This window comes from Talpa europaea, assembly GCF_964194135.1.
Source record: "Talpa europaea genome assembly, chromosome: 14".
Lineage (NCBI taxonomy): Eukaryota > Metazoa > Chordata > Mammalia > Eulipotyphla > Talpidae > Talpa > Talpa europaea.
The window spans coordinates 31111192-31135433 of NC_140082.1; the positions used below are offsets into that span (position 1 = coordinate 31111192).

At 38.7% G+C, this 24242-nt stretch overlaps 1 protein-coding gene across 9 annotated transcripts in view; it reads right to left on the reverse strand.

The window, feature by feature from the left end:
* Positions 1–24242, reverse strand: part of CELF2 (CUGBP Elav-like family member 2) — a gene marked incomplete at both ends in the record, with an annotated part of 490184 nt that overhangs the window by 298528 nt on the left and 167414 nt on the right. For 2 of the 9 annotated variants that reach the window (XM_084253954.1, XM_084253957.1), the window contains one exon: positions 471–523. The exons of the other annotated variants lie outside the window; for them this stretch is intronic. In XM_084253954.1, coding sequence (XP_084110080.1) covers positions 471–523 — 53 coding nt within the window. Of the gene's footprint in view, positions 1–470; positions 524–24242 lie in introns of those variants that run through there. 9 annotated transcript variants of the gene reach the window in all.

The window sequence follows — 24242 nt, forward strand, 5'->3', positions numbered from 1 at the left end:
AGAAGGACTATTTAGGAAGGCTAAGTCCAGATTAGAGCGGTATTTGGAACGCAAGTCTAATATGGAGTCTCCTTAGCTCCTTTTTCGGTGATTATTCCATGCAGAGTGCATAATAATGAAAGAGGCTTAGACATTGCAAAGGAAAAGACAAACCGAGAGCCAGATTTGGAGGCTTTAAAATTACCCACTGGCCACTCACAAATAGCAGCAAGCAAATACATGCTATGCTCTCAAAGGCAACTAGTGCAAATATAACTCGCACACAGCAGTCCTTTTCCTTTCTCTCGCTGGCTCTCTTTCTCCCAATCTCTTGGTCTCTATTTGGTTTCCCTCGCTCTCTGTAGATTCTTTTTTTTTTTTTTTTTCTTCTTCTAAGATAAGGAAGCTACTTGATTCAGAGCATGATTGCTGTCTTGGACAGCTCTAGAAACTAGAAAAGCATACATTAAAACAAAGGACATACAACATACCTTAAAAGCAGCTCCTCATTTCTCATAGTAACAGCGGATTTGGGACAGCGCATGCTTTCTACACTGATACACTGATAGTCTCAACAAAAGCCAGTTCAGAAGTGCGCTCAAACATCAATGCCACCGTAGCTGTTCGCTAATTCTCTCTCTCTCTCTCTCTCTCTCTCTTTCTCTCTCTCTCTCTCTCTCTCTCTCTCTCTTTCTCTCTCTCCCCCCGCTCTCTGCTCTAGTCAAATTCTGAATGGTGGAGCAAAGGGGCTCCTGCAGATTCACTAAGTAGAAATAATCCTCTCTGACAAGTTATGTTGTCTAGGCATATTTTTACATTAATACACCGTGCTGCCTATAGGGGTCTTGTTTGCATTCACTCAAGCCTGGCTGGTGTTAGTTCTCCTAATTACCATCTTAACAAATTGGAAAGAAAAAGAACTCCTTTACCTTTTTCTTATACACTTTGTGGCAAAACCAATTCACATTTTCTTATTGCTATGAACTCTCAGCAAGCATCACAGACAACTAGAGAAAGATATGGATAGGTCAGTGGGCTAAAAAGAATTTTCTGCTCTCTTTTCTGGGACACTGAATTCACAGTTGGATCCATCTATTCCTCTCTTCTTGTTCTGGAGAAGAGTGACAAAGTCAAGACCCTTAGTCCCATCCTTGGTCCTGGAAGCTGAGGACTGAGATTTGGATAAGTGGAAATACTTAAATTCAGTGCACACCAGAGTTCTTATAGATTAGGGTATAATCTTGTAGAAGCAGGACTTCTAAGGAGATAGGTGATACAAAATATTGTTTAGTCATATTGAGGTCCTAATTGACACTAGAGCATCATCCTCGGAAGACCAATTAGATGCTCTTTTCCAAAATAAGAAAAATTAGCTCTCTTACTTTCTTGTACTAACCAAGTTCAGCATACATAGTTAACCAGGAAAATGTCTTCATACTTTTGTTTATTGGAATTAGAAAAATTACCCGCAGACTAGCCAAATGAAATGGGTTGTCAGAATAGTTTGATGCATTTTTGCTTAAAAAAACACAGAAAAAATACATAATGACTTTTCCAACAACCCAATTGCACATTAAACACTGGGAAAAAAACAAGATGCTATGGATAGAGTAGCCAGTCATCCACAAGTGCAAATCAAGGCCCCAATCCAGGAGGTGTGTGCTGACAGGAAGCCAAGAATGCTCTCAGCATGGATGGAACAATATGGAACACAGCCCAAAACAGACGTGGATGACTGATGTTTGGAGTCCTCACTCCCAGGCATAAAGTACTTCACCAGTCCTCCATCAGCACAACCATGCATCTCAGTAATAATCTGGAGTTATAACATTTGTGGGAATGTGTTTGGGAGGGTGATGATGACATAATGTTTCCCTCTTATTTGAAGATCCGGAATACATCCCAATATCCTGCATGATCTCTGACCTCTGCACTTAGTCTTAGTCTTACTTATAGAACTGAAATATTCAGGCGGGTAACAAAGATTCAGCAACCTCTATTGCATCGTAATCTTGCTTAGTTTATCAATTGAACTGAAGACAATAAGCAATGGTGACAGTGGGGAGCCACTATCCCTACTTCTGGATGGCAATGACAAGGTCAAGTAATAAAATGAGAGCCCTATCCCCCAAACAATCTGACTCTTACATTTCCTTCCTTCATAGAAGCATATGAAAATTACAAAGTGAATATATAAAAATAAATGACTTTGCCAGGGAAATATATTATATAAAATCTATGATGCTCTTTTGAAGCAAGATAAACATCATGTAAATGAGCTTGAAACCAGAGAGACCCTGGAGAGAGAGAAAGAGCTGGAGGCATTCCTCCAGGGACTTGTGGTGAGTGCTGAGGCAGAAGCCACTAACCTCTCTGTAGCTCCCTTTGCCCCGGCAGTTAAATGGGGGTGACAAATGCTAATTTGTTTTAAAGCACCTAAAGAGCTTGCAATGAAATGGGTGTGTTCTGTCAGCGCAAATATTAATAAGAAGTGGAATGCATGGACTGACATTGGTCATGATTTTGTCTAGCAGAGAAAGCCAAAAATATGCTGCTCGGACACAAAGCCCTTTTCTTAACACTTCCATGCAACTTCTAATTGGGGCTAAACTCTAACATCTAATGATATATTTGCTTATCCATTACTAGTCTTAGCCTTGGATGCCAGAGATGTAGTATATGGGGCTATCCCTATAGCCAAATCCATTATGGATCTATACCAGAAATGACTGGAATTGAATCAAACCATTAATATTTTATATCCTCTCTACTTCTAATCTAGGGACATAAATAATGGGAAAGTTATAGAGGTAAGAGTTTAGTATTTATCCAAAGTCCACTATGATGACAGATTGAGGGTTTTACATTCACTAGTTGCATGGGCTGAATTTGGGGTTATAAAGATGATTGAACAGAAAAAAGAGGTATGTTATGTCTAGCATTTACATATTGTATAGTCAGTCTTTGACTTCAAATCCATATTAGATTGTTCTTTGTATTTCTTAGTCCACCCAAGAGAATACTTTCTCCTTAGCTGGCATCTAATAAATGTTTGTTAAATAAAGGAATGAGTTTATTTTAAACTATAAAGAGTTCGGAAAGAAGACAATTTTATGTTCAAAGTTCCTTTATATATTTTCTTTAACAAGTATGAGGGGATACCTCACATTTCATTTAATTCAGGCATTTAGTTGGCACAGCTCACAACACTGAGAATCCCTTAAATGCTGTTGTGTTTTAAATCTCAAGACCTTTCACATGCAGTGGGGTATTTAGTCCTCATGGTCACACTGCAGAGCAGGCAGAGTTGGTACTGTCACCTTCCCAGTTGGAAAAAATTCAAGTGCAGAAAGACTGAGTGACTTGCCCAAAGAAAGTACAATGATGACCAAGCTTTGGAACTTGTGGCTCCACCAACCCTAGGGCCTGTGTTCTTTCTACTGCACAATGTGATCTATTGCTCAGAAGTTCACAGACACACCCAGGGAAGGCAGCACTTTTAAGGAATGCTTAGTGGAAAAAATCTGTTCTAATCTGATAGTAAGAAACTTAGAGTATAGGTGGGGAGTGATTTAATGAAAACCTCAATAAAAAGTTTTTATTTAGTTATCAATTCCTCTCAAAATCTTATTTCAAATGAAATTGAACAGACAGACTAAGCACTTTGAGGGATGAATTTTTTTAGATGATCTTCAATAACACTTTATAACAATTGTGATTATTAAATTAGGTTTGGAGGGGAAACTTTCTAAAAGATTGTAGCAGTAATTTGCAAAAACAACAACAGAAATTTAGTTTATGTCAAGGCCACCATATATGATGTATTTAACTAAACAAATTAAATTATTAATAATGCAAGCTCGATGAGGGAAATACTGGGAAAGTACTACAAGGTGAACATGTGGAGGTAAACTGAGAATCAGCCAGATTTCTTGATCTTTCCAGATTTGAACTTCCTAAAATATTTTTAAAAGATAAATTATATGAGATAGGTAATTAAAAAAATCCAAGTGTAACTTTAGTGACTCCAACTTTCCTCTGATTTCTATCCCTTTTGCATTTTGACATTTGCATGGCAAAAACAATGAACTGCACCATTTCAATGGACATGTGTAATATGAAGTGTGTAGAGATGCAAGGCCTGGCAGCACCGATGCCTTCTTTAATGAAGGATAGGACCCCCCCAAAATCTAGCCTGCCTCTCAGAGTCCCATCCTAAAAGAATAATTGTAGAACGTGGAGGCACCAAAAATAGACATTAAATATATTTAGTTGCTAGTTTCAGACACTGTTTTAGTCCACTTAGGCTGCTATAACAAAATACCCCAGACTAGGGGTGCTTATAAGCAGCAAGCATTTGTTCCTCACAGGTCTGCAGACTGGGAAATCCAAGACCAAGATACCAGCACGGTCACATTCTAATGAGGACTCTCTTCCTGGTACAAGGTTGGCAACTTCTTGCTGTGTTTTCATACAGTGGAATCATATGAAAACATGAGGGAACTCTGTGGGGTCACTTACAAGGTCTGCTCCCATACATGAAGATACTGCTCTAAGACCTAATCATCTCTCAAAGGCCCTATCCCCTAATGCCATCTCATTGGGCATTAGGGCTTCAACATATGAATTTTGTCAATACCAAGAATTGCCAGATTTCATTAAGAAACCCACTACATTGTTATAAAGGATGGAAAGAGCACCCAGAGAATTGGTGAAATATGAATCAATGACTGAGGTCTGCAAGAAAGAGATTTCTAGCATACTCAATTTAGACACATGGTAGGTGCTCAATAAAGCTGACAGGTTTGTAAATGAGTGGATGAATTTCTACCCAGGGCTGATATTAAGCAGAAGACACAAAGTTCCTCTGACCTGTACAAGCCCAGAGCAGCACTATGGACAGAAGCCAGGAATGATGGAAATACAGAGCAAATCTGTTTTCCCAGACTCTCATCCTCTGCCTTGATGGGAAAGCCCTTCAAAGCCAAAAGGACATAGTTATCTCACATCACTACCTGAAACATAAAACTGATAGTTGGTTTAAAGTAAAACCTCAGCAGCACTAGTAAAGAAAAGTGTTTGATGGTAACTTGAGGATCTATGTAACATGAGTTCCTCTCGCTTGAGCACTCAAAAATTATCCCTATTAGAAGCAGGAGGAAGCTATCTCAGTTTTAAACCCAAGGGCCCTGCAGTCTAAATAGACTTTTCTTTTCCAAGCCATGGGACTATTTACTTGTTTTTAAGATGGAAATGTTTATTAGGATGAGTGGGGTGTGGGAATGAGTAATTAGCAAGGATAATTGTAAAGCCCCTTAAAATGATAAAGTGTCAGATTTATCAATAAGTAGGCGTAAATAATAAACCTAGAAGTACTTAGAGCTCCAAGAAGTCACTTGAAAATAGACACTAGATGACTTTAAGAGGTATTATTATAAAAAGTAATAATTTAGACTACCTGCTATACATGAAAGGAGGAATGAAAGCAGACACCACGAAGTGGCTTTGGAGAAATATTTCTGTGGAGGTAGACAAAGGTTCATTGACGACAAAGAGAAGAAACTAAAGTACTTCCCATGAAGACCGATGACCAGAAATAGTCTAGTCAATAAAAATAAGAAATTTGGTTTGTGAACCCCTATGGCAAATGAATGCTCAATTTTGGCCATTAAGCCAAAATATTTGGCCAAGAGCTAGTTACTCATGGGCAGATAGGGCATCTTTAGAAGGTGCACAGACATAAATTGGCATTAACATTTGAATGGAAAATACAAATTCATTATTGCTAGTCTTTTTTTTTAAAAAAAGACTTATTTTTATTTATTTATACAAGCACTGGGTACAGTCAGAAGCGCGGGAGGGTGAGAGAATTCACCAGAGCCAGAGTGGGGAGCAGAGCAGGCAGAAGGACCGAAGTACACTGCTGAGGGGAGCAGCGGGCCGCAGGAGAGGTCTGCGCGCCATGTGGGACCCTCCTCTGGTGGCCAGGGAGCAGCCAGGGATCGAACCGACGCTGCGGACTGCGGGCAGCTGCACAACCCAGCGCCCAACCGCTGTGCCACAGGGGAGGCCCCATTATTGCTAGTCTTAACACAGACTCACGCTCAAGCATCCTCCTTTTTTTACCAACTCAGACTCCCATGTCAGAGTTTCTGTCACTTGACTACAGTCTGTGAGTCCTAAATGGGCAGTGGATCCTTAAGGATTCCCCCTCAGTGGTTTCGATCCTAGGGAATCCTAAGACACAAACAACACTGTGTAATGGAGGCCATGAGTGGAGCAGCCTCATTTCCCTACAGGGAGGTGAGAACAAGATGCGTATTCATGTGATTATATGACAGATGAAAGAGAAACCCAGATGGTGGAGGAAAGCTGGTTTTGCAATAACACAGCCAAAGCTCTTTCAGAATAAGCAGGTGCTATAAATGTTATATTTATTTATATAGTACTCTCTGAAATTAAATTATCTACATGTTTACTTGTTTATTATAGGTTTCTTCCACTGGAACCTAAGTTTCATGAAAGCAGGAACTTAGTTCATTTTTAAAGATTTATTTTATTTATACAGGAACTGGGGTACAGGCCAGAGGCAAGGGAGGGTGAGAGAATTCACCAGAGACAAAGTGGGGAGCAGAACAGGCAGACGAACTGAAAACACTGCTGAGGGGAGCAGCGGGGGAGACAGGAGAGGTCTGCCGCGCCATGTGGGTATCTCCCTGGCTGGCCAGGAATCGAACCCGCACTGCAGAGGCTGCGGACAGCTTCACAGTGCTGCGCTCAACCTGCTGTGCCACTGGGGAGGCCCAACTTAGTTCATTTTATCCCCACTCTAGACTCATGTGCAATAGTTGGTAGACAGTGACATCTGCTCACTGGCTGGCTTTCTTTGTGAAGCATTCTTCTTGTTAAGTGACCTAACCTCAGTGGCTTACAGCTATACAAGGTAATGTCTGAAATACTTTCCAAGCCCAACTGTGGGCAGTCATTTGGTAGAACCTGAGGACAGAGAGGTCCTGTTTAAGGAGGTCCTGTTCCTGACTTGAAGGACACTACAAATTCACTGAGATGGAATGATAAGCTTGTTGTTTTAACAAGTTTTTGAACTTAAAAGCACTATTTCTTGGGCACATAGTAAAAATAAAGTTATAAAGCAATATATTACTCTTAATACCCCCAAATGCTGATGTTTGGGAGTAGATAAACTGCAGGCAGGTAGGACTGAGCATTGAAGATGAGATGAGGGGACAAAACTTTCAGAAATAGGGGCAGTGGGAATTGGAGGTTGCTTTTTACTTGAAGAAAGTGGTACTTGAAGAAAGTACCATTGTGGGCAAGGAACCAGAATCAGAGCTCAGTCTAATGTTTGCTTCATTCATTTTCCGGACTGTGTTTGGTAACACACAATACTGTGTATCTGCCTTTTTAGTTCAGGTGCTACAACCCCAAATGGTAGCAAGTCCTCTTCTCCCAGTGAAACCCTGCACCACTTCCCTACCCAAGATCCCAAGGGATCTACAACAAGTTACTATCTTATTAGTTCCATCCCCTGCCTGCTATTAAAAACAAAACAAAACAAAACAAAACAAAACAAAACAAACAAAACAAAACAAAACAGTAAAAGCTATTAAACCCCACACACATATCCTCAGGTCAGTTTCTAATGACATGGAGCCTCGCTTTTAAAAGTGCTTGAATTTGATTTTGTTTTACATTGCAGGGATAGACACTAAAGCATTGCTTTGACACCTCTATTCCAGTTATATAAGTCAATTTTGTTATGGTGTATATGATAAACACTGTAATGACACAATTAAATCATGGTCTTTGCAGGAAAGTTCCTAGAGACTAAAGAGATGAGGTAGAAAGTAACTTGGAGCTGAGAAAGCACTTACTAACGGTCCTTACTAAAGTCTGGCAATAGGGAGCCCATGAAAGATTGCACTACAGCTGTGGCTCTGGAAGGCTAACTCTTGTTTCAGTCTGAAGCATGACTGAGAATAGAGGAGTTCTGGGACCAAGGACAATAGTTGGGAAGCCACTGGAGAGGGAAGAGATCATGTGAGCTACAGGGTAGATTGTTCTGTTCTTGAACCACTACCAACTTATCAGACTTGTTCAAGATGCCTCACAGAAGCTGAAATCCCTCAGTTATCAGAGTAATCCAGTCAGTGGTTACCATGATCCAGGTGAAGATGTTGGGGGCCCAGGGGATGAAGACAGGCCCAAGGTGATGGATGTGGGAGGGCAGGAATGGGTGGGGGGCAGGCTTAGCTCTTTCACTATTGCACATTGTCTAGGCAGTAGCAAACCAGAGAGAGAAAGAGTGGTAAAAAGATATTTTCAGAGAGAGACTCATTTTATAGAAAACTGAATGGACAGAGTAGAGAAAGCAGAAGAGTTGATAATTCTGATGTATCTAACATGGACAGTTTGGCAAGTGATGACACTGATAACTCATGTGGAAATCAAAAAAAGCAAATCCAGGTAGATGAGGGAGAAGCTGAGCCTGACATGCCCGCCGGCAGGTCTTCTCTGGAGGAGGTGTCAGGACAAGGGTGGTGTGTGAACTCAGCCAGAGGAGTGTTACAGTGAAAAACAAGAAATGGACCAAGACCAGAACCCCAGGACAAATAAAAAATTGAGTAGGAGGCAAAAAAAGATGCTCCAACAAAAGAGAGGGTCACACACATTACCAAGGGCTTAAACCTAGCTGAGAGAGAAAATAGGCACCTGAAGTGTTGAGTTATGCTGTTGTATAAGATATCATGAATTATTTGTTTGGATGCTAAATGAAAAAGCAGTACAGTACAAATAAGAGACAGAAACTCCCAGAAAGTCCCAGAAATCAGTTGGAAACTGGGGCAAAAACTAGTGTTCGAAAGGAAGCAGTTTACTTCTACACTGGCCTTCTCCCCCCAAAATGAAGATAGGTGGGAGTGGGGATAGATCAGAGAGTTGCAGATAAAAACACTTGTTTGCAGTAGCCTTGCTGTCTGAACATTTGATGACTTGCTTTGACTTCTGAGATATAAATGAGAGTTCTGCAGTGGTTCTTCAACATGTCCTGTAGTGTACAGCTAAAAAATCAAGGAGAGTAGGGGGCAGTTTTTTTTATTTTCCCCCCAGGGGTGGTGGTGGTGGTTTCTGAATCCATTTTTCAAAACAGAAAAGCACCAACAAGCTCATATGTTTCCAATAGGTTGGCTGTAGCCAATATCCAATGGTTTAAAAAGTCAATAGCAAAAGTAGTTTTTGAAGGTATCTGTGAATTTTGTCACATCAGGATTCCACGAGTTATGAGGAACTATAAAGTGTAGACTTGGATGACATTTCCTGGGTCAAATTGTTTTCAATATTTTTAGTTAAGTATGAAATTCTTGGAGAAAAGCACAGGAGTGTTCAGCTCCCTGATAGTGAGTGAGTGAGCCCAGCCATGCCGGGCACACTCAGATCAATGAAACTTTGCATCATTTACAATTCCATAACTAAAGCATGATTTGATGGGTATAAATATACAGGATTGAGGATGCTTGTGAGAGAAAATTGCTAGGGAGACAAGGAGAGCCAGTTGAACAATATTTTCTCTAGCTCCTCCTTTTTTTCACCATCTACCTTGTCCTAATTCAGGTCACCATTCCTAAGGAGTCTATTCTTACTGGCTCTGATCCACACTATGTAATTCAGCAAAGTGATACTGAAATACACTCACAGTTGCTCCTGCTTAAAACCCCTCAGAGATAACTCTTCTACCCTTAAGCTAAAGTCCACGTCACTTAACGTGGCTCACAAGACTAGCCTGCATCCCCAACCGGCCCATGTGGGATTTCTCACCTGGCACTCTGTGCTCTCAGCATATGAAATTCTTTCCAGTCCCTACATGTGGGATTTCTCTTGCCTCTGTGCTTTTGTGCATGCTGGATCCCATGGCAAAGCTCTCCGAAGGTTCCCTCCTCCTCACCAGCTTTATTTCTGCATAGCCTCAGGACTCAGTATAAACATCGAAAGTGCACTCAAAAATAGGTGCTCAAAATACTTGCAAGCTAGTTATATACATCAAGGACGTCATCACAGTAGCAAAGGAAAGATGTCTATGGTCCCAGTTTTTAAATTAAAAACTGATGAAATGAACCTACCACATACATTTTTTGAGGGACTACAAAGTGACCTAAAATTTATTTCAAAAGAGGTGCTAGGTCTCTCAAGAAGCATATCATCTTGTTGGAAAGACAGAACTTGCCTATATGAAAGAAAGAATAAAACAAAGTTTACTGCCTTGATATATTATGTGTCATAAGAGTTCCAAGGAAGGAGAGAAGGTAAGAGTTGGCTGGAATAATCTGAGAGTCTTTCATGGATGGGGGAAGGGAGAAGATGTGAAGGAATATTAAGGGGCACTTGTCTTTCAACGGACATGGAAATTATGAGAATATCCCAAATCATGGCAACCAATCTGAGGATAGTTTATGCAGGAGACAGAGAAAAGAGTCTTAAAAGAATAGCACCAATACTGCCAATGTGGGGAAACAAAAGAAACTAAGAAGAGTGAGGCCAGACTATGAATCTTATAAATCAGGCAAAGGAATCTATATTCAACATAATAAGCAATTGGGCTCAATGTAATTTCTGCATCAGTCGATGAGATTCCTCTTCAACCAGGCCCATGAGGCAGTAAGAAAAGGCTCTGGCCAAAGCTGACAGGCAGTCACGAAGTTCCTAACTAAATGCAACACTCAGGGAATACAAAAACAACCAGGCTTTGACATCATCCTAGAAGAAGAGAAAGACAAAGATAATTCAACCACAAAAATGATGATTGACCACCCCCCAACCCCTGTATCTTCCAACTGCTGCTTTACCAATGACAACTCTAGCTCCGCTGTCTAAAAAAAGACTTCCCAAAGTGCTGTTCGAGTTGGGCTCCATAACAAAATACTGTGGATTAGGGGTGGGGTTGGAATGGGCTTAAATGACAGAATATAAATGTTCTCACAGCTCTTGAGACTGGAAATCAAGATCAGTGTGTGGGCAGTTTGGCTTCTCCCGAGGTCTGGTGCCTTCACTGCAGACAGCTGCCTTCTCACTGTCTTCCCAAGGACTCTCCTCTAGGGACATGTATCTTTTCAGCTTCTTAAATGGATACCAGTTCTACTGGTTACAACCCACACGACCTCATTAATCTTAAACATCTCCTTTAAGACTATCTTCAAATACAGCTACACTGTGAAATAGTGGGGGATAGGTCTTCAGTCTATGAATTTTGGGGAAACACAATTCAGTCTGTAACAATAACGAGTACTTTCTGAAGACACCCGGTCCAGGACTGCCTTCCCTTTCCTTATAACTTCCTTAGCAAGTGTGCAAGCCCTATTTTTATAAGTGCTGTACAACTTCCTTTTCCTAAAGTACTTCATCACACCCTTGGAGTGTATCCTCTTCTTCCACACAGGACACATCCAACTTTCACTATGGGTGTGTTCCTGGAGGGATTGGCTGTGGAATTTCCACACCAGGAAGTCTGCATTCCTGAGCCTTAGCTATCCCACCTGATGTGCTTGCTAGGTTGCTATTTCTCCTTTCTGACCATCTTTAAAGATCACCTTCCCTGAAAGCATTTCCTAATTTATTCTTTCTACTAGTTGAGTTAGAGTTCCCTCTTGATGACCATGTAATGCGTCAACTTGATTTGGTTGAACTACATTTCCCAAAATCCACCTCTTTTTTGTGTGTGTGTTGTCTGGTGAGGATGAACCACCAAGAAGATTCTCAGGAGATGTGAATGACAGAAGGGAGCAACAATCATTGCACAGCACACGTTGTTGATGTGCTGGTTGGCCTCTTGGTATGAAGTGGCAGCTGGGCAGGTACCTGCTCTATCTTCCTCTCCTCCTCCCTGAGCACCTCTGATTTCTGGGTCAGTGTTTGTGTTTACCTCTGTCACCAAGGTAGATGCAACAGGAACTGACATGTGTTTCAGTCCATCTGATAATACAAACATTCACTCTATGTGATGTCTGGCTTGTCCCTTGTCTCCCCACATTGTATCCATCTTCCTTCCTTGACTGTTAAGTCTGTGGATGTCAAATTTCAGCATCAAATGCAATTATCAGTAGATTATAGAGAATGCTTAACCTACTGCCACCACTGTGCAAACTCAAATCTCTGTGCCATCCATCCACCCACCCATCCACCCATCCATCCATCCATCCATCCATCCATCCATCCATCCATCCATCCATCCATCCTACTGATCTATTTCTCTGGTTGAACTATGGCTGATATACACCCCTTCTCTGAGATATATCTTTCTACTTTCTCTAAGTGCTAAATATACTTTCTCTCTCTCTCTCTCTCTCTCTCTCTCTCTCTCTCTCTCTCTCTCTCTCTCGCTCTGAATATGCTTCTCTCATACCATTTATCTTGTACTTTATTATTTTTAAAGTATTTATTTTTATTTATTTATGCATCCAAGAACTGGGGTACAGGCTACAGGTGTGGGGGGTGAGAGGACTCACCAGAGAGAGAGTGGGGAGCAGAACAGGGAGATCTACTGAAATACACTGCTGAGGGGAGCAGTGGGTGAGATAGGAGTGGTCTGCTGTGCCATGTTGGTAGCTCCCTGACTGGGGATAAAACTCATATTGCAGTGGCTGGTGATAGCTTGATAGTGCTGAAACTCAACCCCTAGCATCACCAGGGAGGCCATTATCTTGTATTTTATTGTCCCAATTTGTATGTCAGATTATTGCCAATTCTTTATGTGCTCCCCCCTACCTGCTTTGTGACCCTGTAATGTATTTCCCCACTCCACTGACATTGGCTTTGGCAATATGACATGTTTTAGTTGTTAAAGTAGTATCAGGCATTATGTTAAATGTGCTTGTGTGGTTTGGTTTGGGTTTTTATGCTCTGTGACCTGCCACAAAGAAGCATGCCCCAGAAAATCTGCCATCCCTTCTCCACCTGGGCCTCCAAACAAACACACATGGTGAAGATCTGAGCCCAACTCACAGTCTGGAGCTGAATTTGGCTGACTCACAGCCTGAAAGTGGGCTGCCCAACATAGATCTCCAAGTACAGCGACCTGCAGACTCATAGTGTAAGAATAAATGTGTGAGCCACAATACTGTGGAATCATTTGTTTACAACTATATGGAAGCAAATGACCTACAAACTACTTTTCTTTACTCTGCCCCATTAGAGTGTTGGCTTCTTGAGATTAAGAACCATAATAACGTCCATATCTTACAAAGGTACCTGCTCAATAAATGTATGTTGCATAATAGAATAAAAAAATGACCACATGATTAAAGAACCACAATGGAGTGCGGCATGGCACACGGGGTATTTTAGGAAGGAGAAAATAAGAGATGAGGAAGATGGAACTGAAGGTGATGAATGTGGAAGCAAGTGTAAATTTAATGTGTCCACACACAATCATGCACTAATTATCTGCTTTTAATTTTCAGATAATCAAAGCTTCAAAAGGCCACAGAGCTTCCATGTGACCCCAGTAATCTTGGGAAAAAATACTTTTTTTCTGGTCTTAACTCTCATAAGTTGTTCCAAGCAACTGGCAACACAAGCTTCAGGGTCTGCCTGAGTCTATAGTAGGTAAGTGGACAAACAGGTCTTCACAGCAGGAATCCTTCCTTCCGACTGAGACCAAGGTCACATCCCTTCAGCGCTTGTGTCATGGGCCTGTCATTAGACTTGCTTTGCAGGAGATATTATTTGAAAGTTGCCAAACTCATTAGTGTCTGCAACTGAGCTTTTCAAGCTTGCACTGAACAACCACGCACACTGACGCCGTGCACATACACAAACCCAGCATCTCAGAGACAGACACACACACACATTCCTCTGAATTTTGGAGGCCCAAGGGCTAGTCTGCATTTTATTTGGTGTTGATCATAACCTGAGAAAAAATATGTTTTTATATTCCAAATCTATGCCTACCAAACTTATTTTTTCTCTGCCTAAGCTCTGAACCTTAACATAGGAAAACATACACGCACATAGCCACATGCCCCTCAAAAAGATGCTATAAGCACTTAAATACACCTCATTTCCATTTCTATAAGTGAAGACTCCATCACAAATATCTGCAATGCTATGGAGATTACACAAAGTCATCTGGAATGCAAACTGCCCCAAATGATACCCACACTTTATTGACATAAGTAGAAAAGTGTGGCAGTTGGTGTGTTTGGGCAACTTACTGAATCTACTCCAGGCAGTTCAGGCAGACACAAAACTTGGTTTTTAACCGTTATTCATCCAAAAATCTCTGGAAAATAATTTCCATTTTTGGTTTATATTTAGCAACTTGCTACAAATGAAACATCAATATAATATACTGAATTCCCACTGGGCATATAATATTATACTATTAAAACCTTACTATTAAAACGTTCTTAATTTAGATGCCATTAACACAGATTTAGTGATAATTTGGACACAGAATGCAATCCTTTTAAAAATAGTGCCTAATGTCTTTAATGATTATAAAAGCAATTCAGGTTCACAATATTTTTCAGAAATATAGATAAATATAAAGGAGAAAAATCATTATCACCTAATTCTGACTAGGAAAAAATAATCCTATAACTCATGTTACATTTATTTTCTTTTAGTTATTTTCAATGTATGTACTTCATCTTTTATATAAAAGTAGGGCTGTCTTTATCATATAGATTTTAATCCTTTTTTTAAAATATTAGTCAGGCCTCCCCTGGTGGCACAGCGGTTAAGCGCTGGGCTGCGAAGCTGCCCACAGCCTCTGCTGCGCTGGTTCCATCCCCGGCCTTCATTGAGGGTCCCGCATGGTGCGGCAGACCTCTCCAGCTGCGCCCGCTGCTCCCCTCAGCAGTGTATTTCGTCAGTCTGCCTGTTCTGTTCCCCACTCTGGCTCTGGTGAATTCTCTTACCCTCCCACGCTTCTGATTGTGCCCAGTGCTTGTATAAATAAATAAATATTTAAAAAAATATTAATCATTTTTCTTCCCCAATAATTTCTGAAAATGTTTTCCAAGCAGTTCACATTATTTCCTTTCACTGATGTCCCATGATTTATTTAACTCCCTCCCTAAGGTTAGATAGTAGGGGTGTTTCTTACTTTCTCATTTCATATATAACATTGAGATGAAAATTTTCAGATATGAGTGTTTGTGGACATTTCTATTAAAGTCTTAACATATTTGCTACTTGACCCTTCTGCACAGGACAGGCTATATGACTCAAATACAGAAACTAGTATTTAATTTTTGATTTGCAAATGTATAGGATAAAACATGTTATCTCACTATTTTATTTGCATAATGATAAATATTATCCCCATTTTTTTAGTCATTCATGAAATTATTAGTTTATAGATGCCTTAGTCATATGTTAGTTTATAGATGCCTGGTGATTTTTAAATTGAATTGTAGCAATTCTCAGTTTCTACATTTTAATGCTTAAAAAAAGCATTTAATTTCCACTCCCCCCAGGTTTTCATTTCAATTATTTTTTTTCTGGTAATGTATTTAAAACTATATATAACTAAATATCTCAATAACTTCTCTTATAATTTTAGGTTTTACATTAAAAAGTCCACCTTGAAAGTGGATTAATGATTTTTACACCTTTGTATTAGTTTTTAGTATTACTATTTGATTCATTAAGAAAACCTGAATTTTCTATCTTTCACAGAGAGGCATTTTTATCTGTATCTTTATTATGTGATCCATTCTTTTTCCAGTAATTTTGAGTACTTTGTGTGTGTTGATACATGAGATTCATTGCTGCTCAATCTCTCTGTTATTTCTTCATTGTTTTAAGTATGAAAACTTGGTTTCTGTGTTTTATAACATCTGGCCTGTCAAGTTATCCTAATCATTATTCTTTCCTTTGAAAGGGAACACTAAGTTGAAGTTCAGAATTTGATTGCTAATTGAACCCTTAGATTTACTTGGGAAAATTTAACATCTTTAGTACTTGTTCATTCCATTTGGAAACATGAGTTAGCTCAAAATTTACTAAAATCTAAATTTATTTCTCTCTCAGAGGGCACTTAATGCTTTCTTCAAATAGTTTCCACATCTTTTATTACTGATTTATAGTAAAGTTAGTGATTTAAAACATTATTATATTCTTCTTAAACTCTTCATGACTTATAGTTGATCATCATGATTTTTTTAAGATTTATTTATTTATGCATAGAAGTGCTGGGGTACAGGCCAGAGGTGTGGGGGTGGGGCGGGGTGAGAGGATTCACCAGAGACAGAGCAGGGCACAGAACAGGCTGACTGAGTGAAATACACTGCTGAGGGGAGCAGCGAGCAAGACAGGAGAGGCCTACTGAGCCATGTGAGTAGCTCCCTGGCCAGCCAGGGATTGAACTCGTGCTGCAAGGGCTGCGGACAGCTTCACAGGCTGAGTCTTAACCCCTTGCACCACCAAGGAGGCCCTGATCATCATGATCTTTAATGTTTATAAAAGTTTATGTTTGTGTTTCTAATTAACATATTTGTTAGCTCAGTTCTATGTCATATTGATATGACCAGTTTCTAGAATATTATGTAATGATGGATGATACTTTGCACTAGTGCTTATCTCTTGCTAATGGTTAGTTTAAAGCAGCTGTTCTTTTATTAAGTTTTAAAAGTTCCTTTGTAGTTCTGGTTTTCTAAGAGATTTTTTTTAACTTCTTAGAAATATAGACTTAATTTTATTGAATATCTCTTGAGAACTGATGCATAATAATAAAAGATTTTCTAAAATGAAAATATCTTTCTATTTTGGTACAAACCCTAACTGTCTATGGAGGATGGTCCTTTCTTTATCTTTGTCCTTTTATTTTTCTCTATCTTTGAATTACATCCACGACCAGAGTTATCTTAACTAGAAATCCCACAGAATGTAATTCTTTTAAGTGTTAAAAACTAAATGATGTAATTTGAATTTTAGTAAACACATTTGATACAGCCTTATTGTGACATATTTGCTTTCTTTTAACATACTTCATTCAATTAAGTAGAATATATTTACCTTAGTTTAGTATAATATCTACCAAAATCATTCATATTTGGAAATTCTCCAATTTTAGGAAAGACAACTCTCACTTAGTGAAATTTTAATACATTAGCAGAAATGGAAAAAATATATCTTTGAAGAGAAATTATAATGTTTTCACAACTGACCAGATATTCTAAAGTTTTCAACCATTTTGCTCCCTGCTTTTTGCAATCATGCATCTCCAGAACCTTGACAACCTTAACTACTTTCATTAATACCTTGAAACAAATTTCAAGTAGCAGAATAGAGGTAAGCTGGCATGATCTGAAAATTAGAGATCACCCTGCCAAGAAGTCTATGCATGCCTGAGCTACAAAAACTCTATCGGTGACTTACAACTTCTTCCCATAAAAGAAACCATTGACACACTTCTACAGAATTCTCTTAACATTTCATGACTACCTCTGAACATCCTCGGGATAGGGGCCCCATTCTTAGGGCACAGAAGTCCTTGTTCTTACACTCATATTCACCCATTGCCAATGCCATAGGAGTGCACCCTCACTGAAATTATGACTTCTCATTCCTATGTCACATGCTCCTAGGGAGTCTGGTCACCCTATATCAGGTAGGCACGGAGGGATCCCAGAACTACCCATTGCAATAGGGAAATGGTCACTTTTTAAAAGTTATTTATTTTTAATTTTATTTTTATATTCCCCATACAATTGCAACCCCCTTATTTTGACCCCAATCCCTCCTTTCCCTGCCCCCCCATAGTGTGTCTCTGGTTCATAGTTGTTTGTTGATTTTGATTTTTTCTTTCTTATAGCTATTCTTTTTCCTGGTCCCTTATTTAGGTTTTCTAGATTCCTGTTATGAGTGAGACCATCCGGTATTTTTCTTTTTTTTCTGGCTTATTTTGCCGAGCATGATCCCTTCCAGCTCCATCCATGTTGCTGCAAATTGCATGTGTTTATCTTTTTTGAATGCTGAGTAATATTCCATGGTGTATATGTACCACATCTTTTTTTTTTTTTTATAACTAATTAGTAGGACTATTCCTCAGTACAATTACTGTCAACAGAAGCTGTCATACAGATGTCTGAGTCATTTGTAGTCTCCAATAACTGGCCCAAATGGATTAGGACAAGAGTTTTAGAATTTATTTTTATAATTTTTTAAAGTTTTAAAAAATATTTGTTTTATTTATTTATGAATCCAAGAACTGGGGTAGGACAGAGTTGGGGGGTAGTGAGAGGATTCCCCAGAGACAGAGTGGGGCACAGAACAGGTAGATCTAATAAAATACATTGCTGAGGGGAGCAGTCGGTGAGGCAGGAGAGGTCTGCTGTGCCATGAGTGTTAGCTTCCTGGCGGGGATTGAACTCAGGCCACAGTGGTAGGCGATAGCTTGATAGTGCCGAGACTAACTCCTGTGCCACCAGGGAGGCCCAAATTTATTTTTATTATTAAATACAAGAGAAAGAAATTTTCATTCAGAGCAGAGAGGGATGGCTTGCTTGCTACTATGTCTTCTTGTTTTCAAATATTGACAGATTTTATTTATTTATTTATTTATTAAAGATTTACTTATGCATACAAGAGCTGGGTGTACCACATCTTCTTGATCCAGTCATCTATTTTGGGGCATTTCGGTTGTTTCCAAAGCTTAGCTATTGTAAACAGTGCTGCTATAAACATAGGGGTGCAGGTGCTCTTTGGAATTGATGTTTCTGTGTCCTTTGGGTAAATACCTAGGAGTGGAATTGCTGGATCATATGGAAGCTCTATCTTTAGTAGGTTGAGGAATCTCCACAAAGCTTTCGGGTGGACCATTCTGAACTCCCACCAGCAGTGCAGGAGAGTTCCTTTTACTCCACATCCTCGCCAACATTTGTTGTTGCTAGTTTTTTTTAATATGTGCCATTCTCACTGGTATGAGGTGGTATCTCATTGTAGTTTTGATTTTCATTTCCCTGATTGCAAGTGATGTTGAACATTTTTTCATATGACTCTTGGCCATTTGTATTTCCTCTTTGGAGAAGTTTCTGTTTAGCTCTTCTGCCCATTTTTTGACTGGATTATTTTCTTTGTTTTTGTTGAGTCTCATCAGCTCTTTGTAGATTTTTGTGATCAATCCTTTATCATTAGTGTTGTATGCAAAAATTTTTTCCCAGTCAGTGGGGTTTCTCTTTGTTTTGGTTATTGTCTCTTTTGCTGTGCAGAAGCGCTTTAATTTGATGTAGTCCCAGCTGTTTATTTTTGCCTTCACTATCACTGCTTTGGGTGATATGTCTGTAAAGATGTCTTTGAGGTGCATGTCAGGGACATGGTCACTTTAAGGGGGATCTGAGCCCCTCGAATTAACTCAGTCTTTTTTTGAGTTCTGTTTTTATGAATTATTTTATTTTATATAATTCTTACATCATTTTTCATTTTTTGCATAATATATGCATTTTCATTTTGGTTATATTCCCCATACAATTCCCACCCCCTGTTTTTGACTCTAATCCCTCTTCTCCTCCCCCCACCCCCTAGTGTAGTGTGTCTCTGGTCTATGGTTGCGTGTTGATTTTGATTTTTACTTTATTGCAATTAGTCTTTTTCCTGGTCCCTTTTTTAGGTTTTTTAAATTCCTGCTATGAGTGAGACCATCCGGTATTTTTCTTTTTCTTTCTGGCTTATTTCACTGAATATGATCCCTTCCCATTCCATCTGTGTTGCTGTAAATTGCATGAGTTTATCTTTTATGATTGCTGAGTAATATTCCATTGTGTATATGTATCACATCTTCTTGATCCAGTCATCTATTTTTCGGCATTTGGGTTGTTTCCATAGCTTAGCTATTGCAAATAGTGCTGCTATAAACATAGGGGTGCAGGTGCCCTTTTGAATTAATGTTTGTGTGTCCTTTGGGTAAATAGCTAGGAGTGGAGTTGCTGGATCATATGGAAGCTCTATGTTTAGTAGGTCCTGAAATCTCCACACAGCTCTCCATAGTGGTTGGACCAGTTTGCACTCCCACCAGCAGTGCAGGAGAGTTCCTTTTTCTCCACATCCTCACCAACATTTGTTGTTGCTAGTTTTTTTTAATATGTGCCATTCTCAACTCAGTCTAATTTTTGAAAACTTAATGTGCAACTGTCACATGTGTGGAAATATAGAATACAGCTTGATTCTAGGAGATTATTTTCTCTTTATTTAAATTAAAATTTTTATTTCTCCTAATTGAGTGTTACTATCTCATTAATTTCAATATCTTAAGAAATACTGAAAAATTGTTATCATTCTTTCTCACTTTTTACATGATGCATTTCTCATACAAAACACATCAAATCTATAAATTAAATAACAGTAGGAAGATTTAGGAAAGCAGACAAATCTTTATGAGATTAATGTGACTCACAAAAATCTTGACAGTGTACATATTATAAAATGTTTTTCTTAGACAAGAGGAAAACTCTATTGACCTATCTTGAATTTATTGCTTTCTTCATAGTTTGAAATACAGAGAATGTTCTCTGTTTTTAAAATTTACACTCAAAAATGGATAAATTCCATTAGTATGGCATTGTGAAGGAAATTTAAAAAGTGGAAATTAGGGCCTCCCCGGTAGCGCATCGGTTGGGCACTGGGTTGCGAGGCTGCCCATAGCCTCTGCAGTGCCGGCTCAATCCCCGGCCATGGGGTGAGGGTCCCACATGGTGTGCAGACCTCTCCTGCCACCCGCTGCTCCTCTCAGCAGTGTACTTTGTCACTCTGCCTGTTCTGCTCTCCGCTCTGGCTCAGTTGTATTCTCTCACCCTCCCACGCCTCTGACTGTACCCAGTGCTTGTATAAATAAATAAATAAATCTAAAAATAAATAAATAAATAAAATTTTAAAAAAGTGGAAATTAATCAAATATTTATAAAATGTTTTAAGTTCTACCCAAACAAAAAATGAATGATTACAATTCCCTCTCAAGTACAGTTACATTTCTGAATTTTGGTCTCAATATTGAAACTATTTTAGCCAAAATTTCTAGATGGTAAATTTCCTAGGGGACAGAATGAATAGTACAAATTTTACAAACAGGCCCACATGCTGCTTCTATAATTTGTCAGGATAAGGTGGATGCTCATTGGCTGCCTTGGAATGCAGCCCAGCATCAGTGTGGCCATTGTCATGGTAATATGGAGACCCTGCCTCTTGAGCCCACATTCAAGGGTCTTTAGAGAGATGGAGGGAAAGGAGAGAAGAGAGGAGGAATCTGGGTTTTCAAAATTAAAGCTCTGATTATTCTATCTATTGCAACAATTGCAAGGATAAAGATTTAAATGTGGCTGCTGCTAATTCCAGATCTTACCAGGGACACTCTCTAGCATGAACCAAACTCCCACACTCATCATCAAAAACCTCACAAAAGGGAACTTGTAAAAGATGATTACCAAGCACATATATGGAGACAATGTGTTCTTTGTGATCAATTAAAATACAAGAATAGTCTGTAGTGGGGTGTCTTACAAAGAGGCCCTTTCTTCTCAGTATTTTAAAAAAAGGCACATCTATCAAACTTATGATAATGCATTGCCATGCTGATTTAATTGTCAATTACAAATTACTTAAGTGTACTTTAATGATCTATATAAAGCCTTTTTTTTAACCTCTAATAGCTATTAATGGTTGTTAAAGAAAATGAAACCACTTTACTGAAATGTAATGTGGGGTCTATTAAGAATAAGTTTTCAAAATGATAAAATATTATCACAAAAGTATGAACCTCTGTACATTTTAATATTCCTGAGTAGGTCAATCTTCATTCCATCGAAAGAACATTCCCTTCAAATTGCATGTAATTACAGTTTAAACATCTTCATATGCATTATATACAGAATAAATTTTACCTAATCCCCAGTCAAAATGCTTCTTCAGAAATTGGGAAGGGTGTGAGATAATATATTATTACATTTCCTCCCAAAGTTTTAGAAAATTTGAAATAATGATCATTAGAATAAACTTGGGTGACCACACTCACACCCATATTTCTCTTCATCTCTGGGCTGATCTCTGTTTTTGACATTTTTAAAGTGATGAATGTGAGCCTATGAAGGAAGTGTTTTGTGATTTATATAAGGACAGCATTTAATCAATTCAAGGTATAGATCTATCTGGTTTAACAGGGCTGATATATTTCTAAAAGGATGTGTCATTCACATTCAGATATTAAAATAACATTTTAAATATACTAAGGGTTTTACTAATCAAACAAAATCTGTGGTGAATCCCTTTAAGAGAGAAGAGTTGTTTTGTAGGAAAATCATTATTTTCTAGCATATCTGTGGCGACACTTTGTGAATGGAGTTTATTTAGGGGGACATATTACTCCCCCACTCTAAGGACAACTGAGCACATAGAACCGAAGAACCCCTCAAAATGGACCTTTCTCTACCTTCTAGGATACACACTAGGCAAGGAACTATGAGGAATATGAAATTAAATATAATTAGAGACAGAATAAAATAGCATCCGCCTTATGTCCACATAACCTCAAGTAATTTAGAGAGTTTACAATTATCTGCTTAACTTGTAACTATAGACAATTAAATAAGCCAAATAGTCAAAGCAAAATAGCTATCTTAGATTCTTAATTATTCTATTTGGCTGCCTGCATTGATCATATTAAACAGCTATCAAAACTTCATTTAATTAAATATTTTATGATTGGAGTGAAGTACACTGGAAAGAAGATAGGTTTTAGAGGATGATAAAGCTTAGAGTCAAATTCTGACTTATATTTATTGATATGTGCGCATGTGTGGCATTTATGTAAAAATAAAGCACATAATTCAATGTCTCATGAATTTTATTTAATATTTTCATCTTCTACAGTCCATGTGCCTGAGTTTGCCTTCTGAAAAACTGGGAAAAATAGAATAAAAAAGGGCTTAAATCACTTCTGAAAATCAGTACCTCAGCTAACCTGCTAGGTTCAGATGTAGCCTTTAACTCACTAAAGGGTTAATAACCTCATTAATATAACAAAACTGCTGGGGTAAGGGAATTCTACAGCATTTAATTCTGATAATGTACTTTCTGACCATTTAAATGAATAAATCTAGGAGCACAGTATTTCCATAAAAGTTCATATATGGAAAAAAAATCAAGGAAGGCTCCAGTAGACCATAAGAAATGGAAGTAACTTCAAAACCATTTTGGAAATTGAAGACTTGGGGTAGTTATGATCAAGAATGGGAAAACTGGCAAGTACTTGACAAATTAATTAGCTTTAAAATGGCTGTGGGAAAAATGTAATACTCAAGTTGCCTAAGAGACCATGCCTCGGGTCCTAAAATAAATCCAGCCTGGAGTTGGAACCAACTTCTTCCTTTCAGATCAAAGCTGAAAGTGCAGAGTAATAAGAAGAAGGTGTTAGATACACTTTCTTAAAATTTTTGGCTTTGATGAGACGCTTTTCCTGGACTTCATTCCTTCTTCCTCTGGCCTCACCTCCTTCCTGCTGGGACTGCAGAGAAATATACTCCCATTTCTTCTCCAAGGGACCACGATGTGGCTAATTCACAATTGTGTTTCCAAGATAGTGAGCATCATCAATATCTGTAGTAGCTAATGATTCATTCCCCAAATTAGTATGGAAGTTGGTCTTCTTTGGTCATTCATAGAAGTAGGACATTAAAGCATGGGTGATTCTGGCTCATTTTAAGACCCCTAAACTTTTACCTCTGATTTCTATGTGCCTCCAGGTACCAGATAATTTTAATTGCCAGGTTGCCAGGAAGTAGAAGAGGAGGTCTACAAAGCAGCTAGGAGTAGAGGCTTAGAAATGTAACAGACCAGGGTTTGAATCCTGAGCAACTGTGTGGCCTCCCTAAGTCTCAGTTTTCTTATCTCTAAGATGAGAATAATATAATTTTAGCTGCCTAATTGAGTAGAAAGGATTAAATGAGGAAATGTATGAAAAAGACTTGGCACAACGCCCGCTATGTAGAAAGTGCAGAAAAATGTTAGTTATTCTTATTATTTCTATAATATCTCAGTGGAAAGAGGTTGGTGAAAAATGTAGTAAAATTAGTGAAGTTCTATAAAGGGGAGTATTTATGGCCAGTGCTATTCAAAATACCCTTTTTTTCTGAGACTCTCAGTGAAAATAATGCATGCATGGACAACAGACCACTGGGTATATAGTTGTTGTTTTTTTTTTAATTTATAAAACAGGTGTAGAAACTCAGCATTTTGAAAAATATAGATGCCAAACCTGTGAGCTA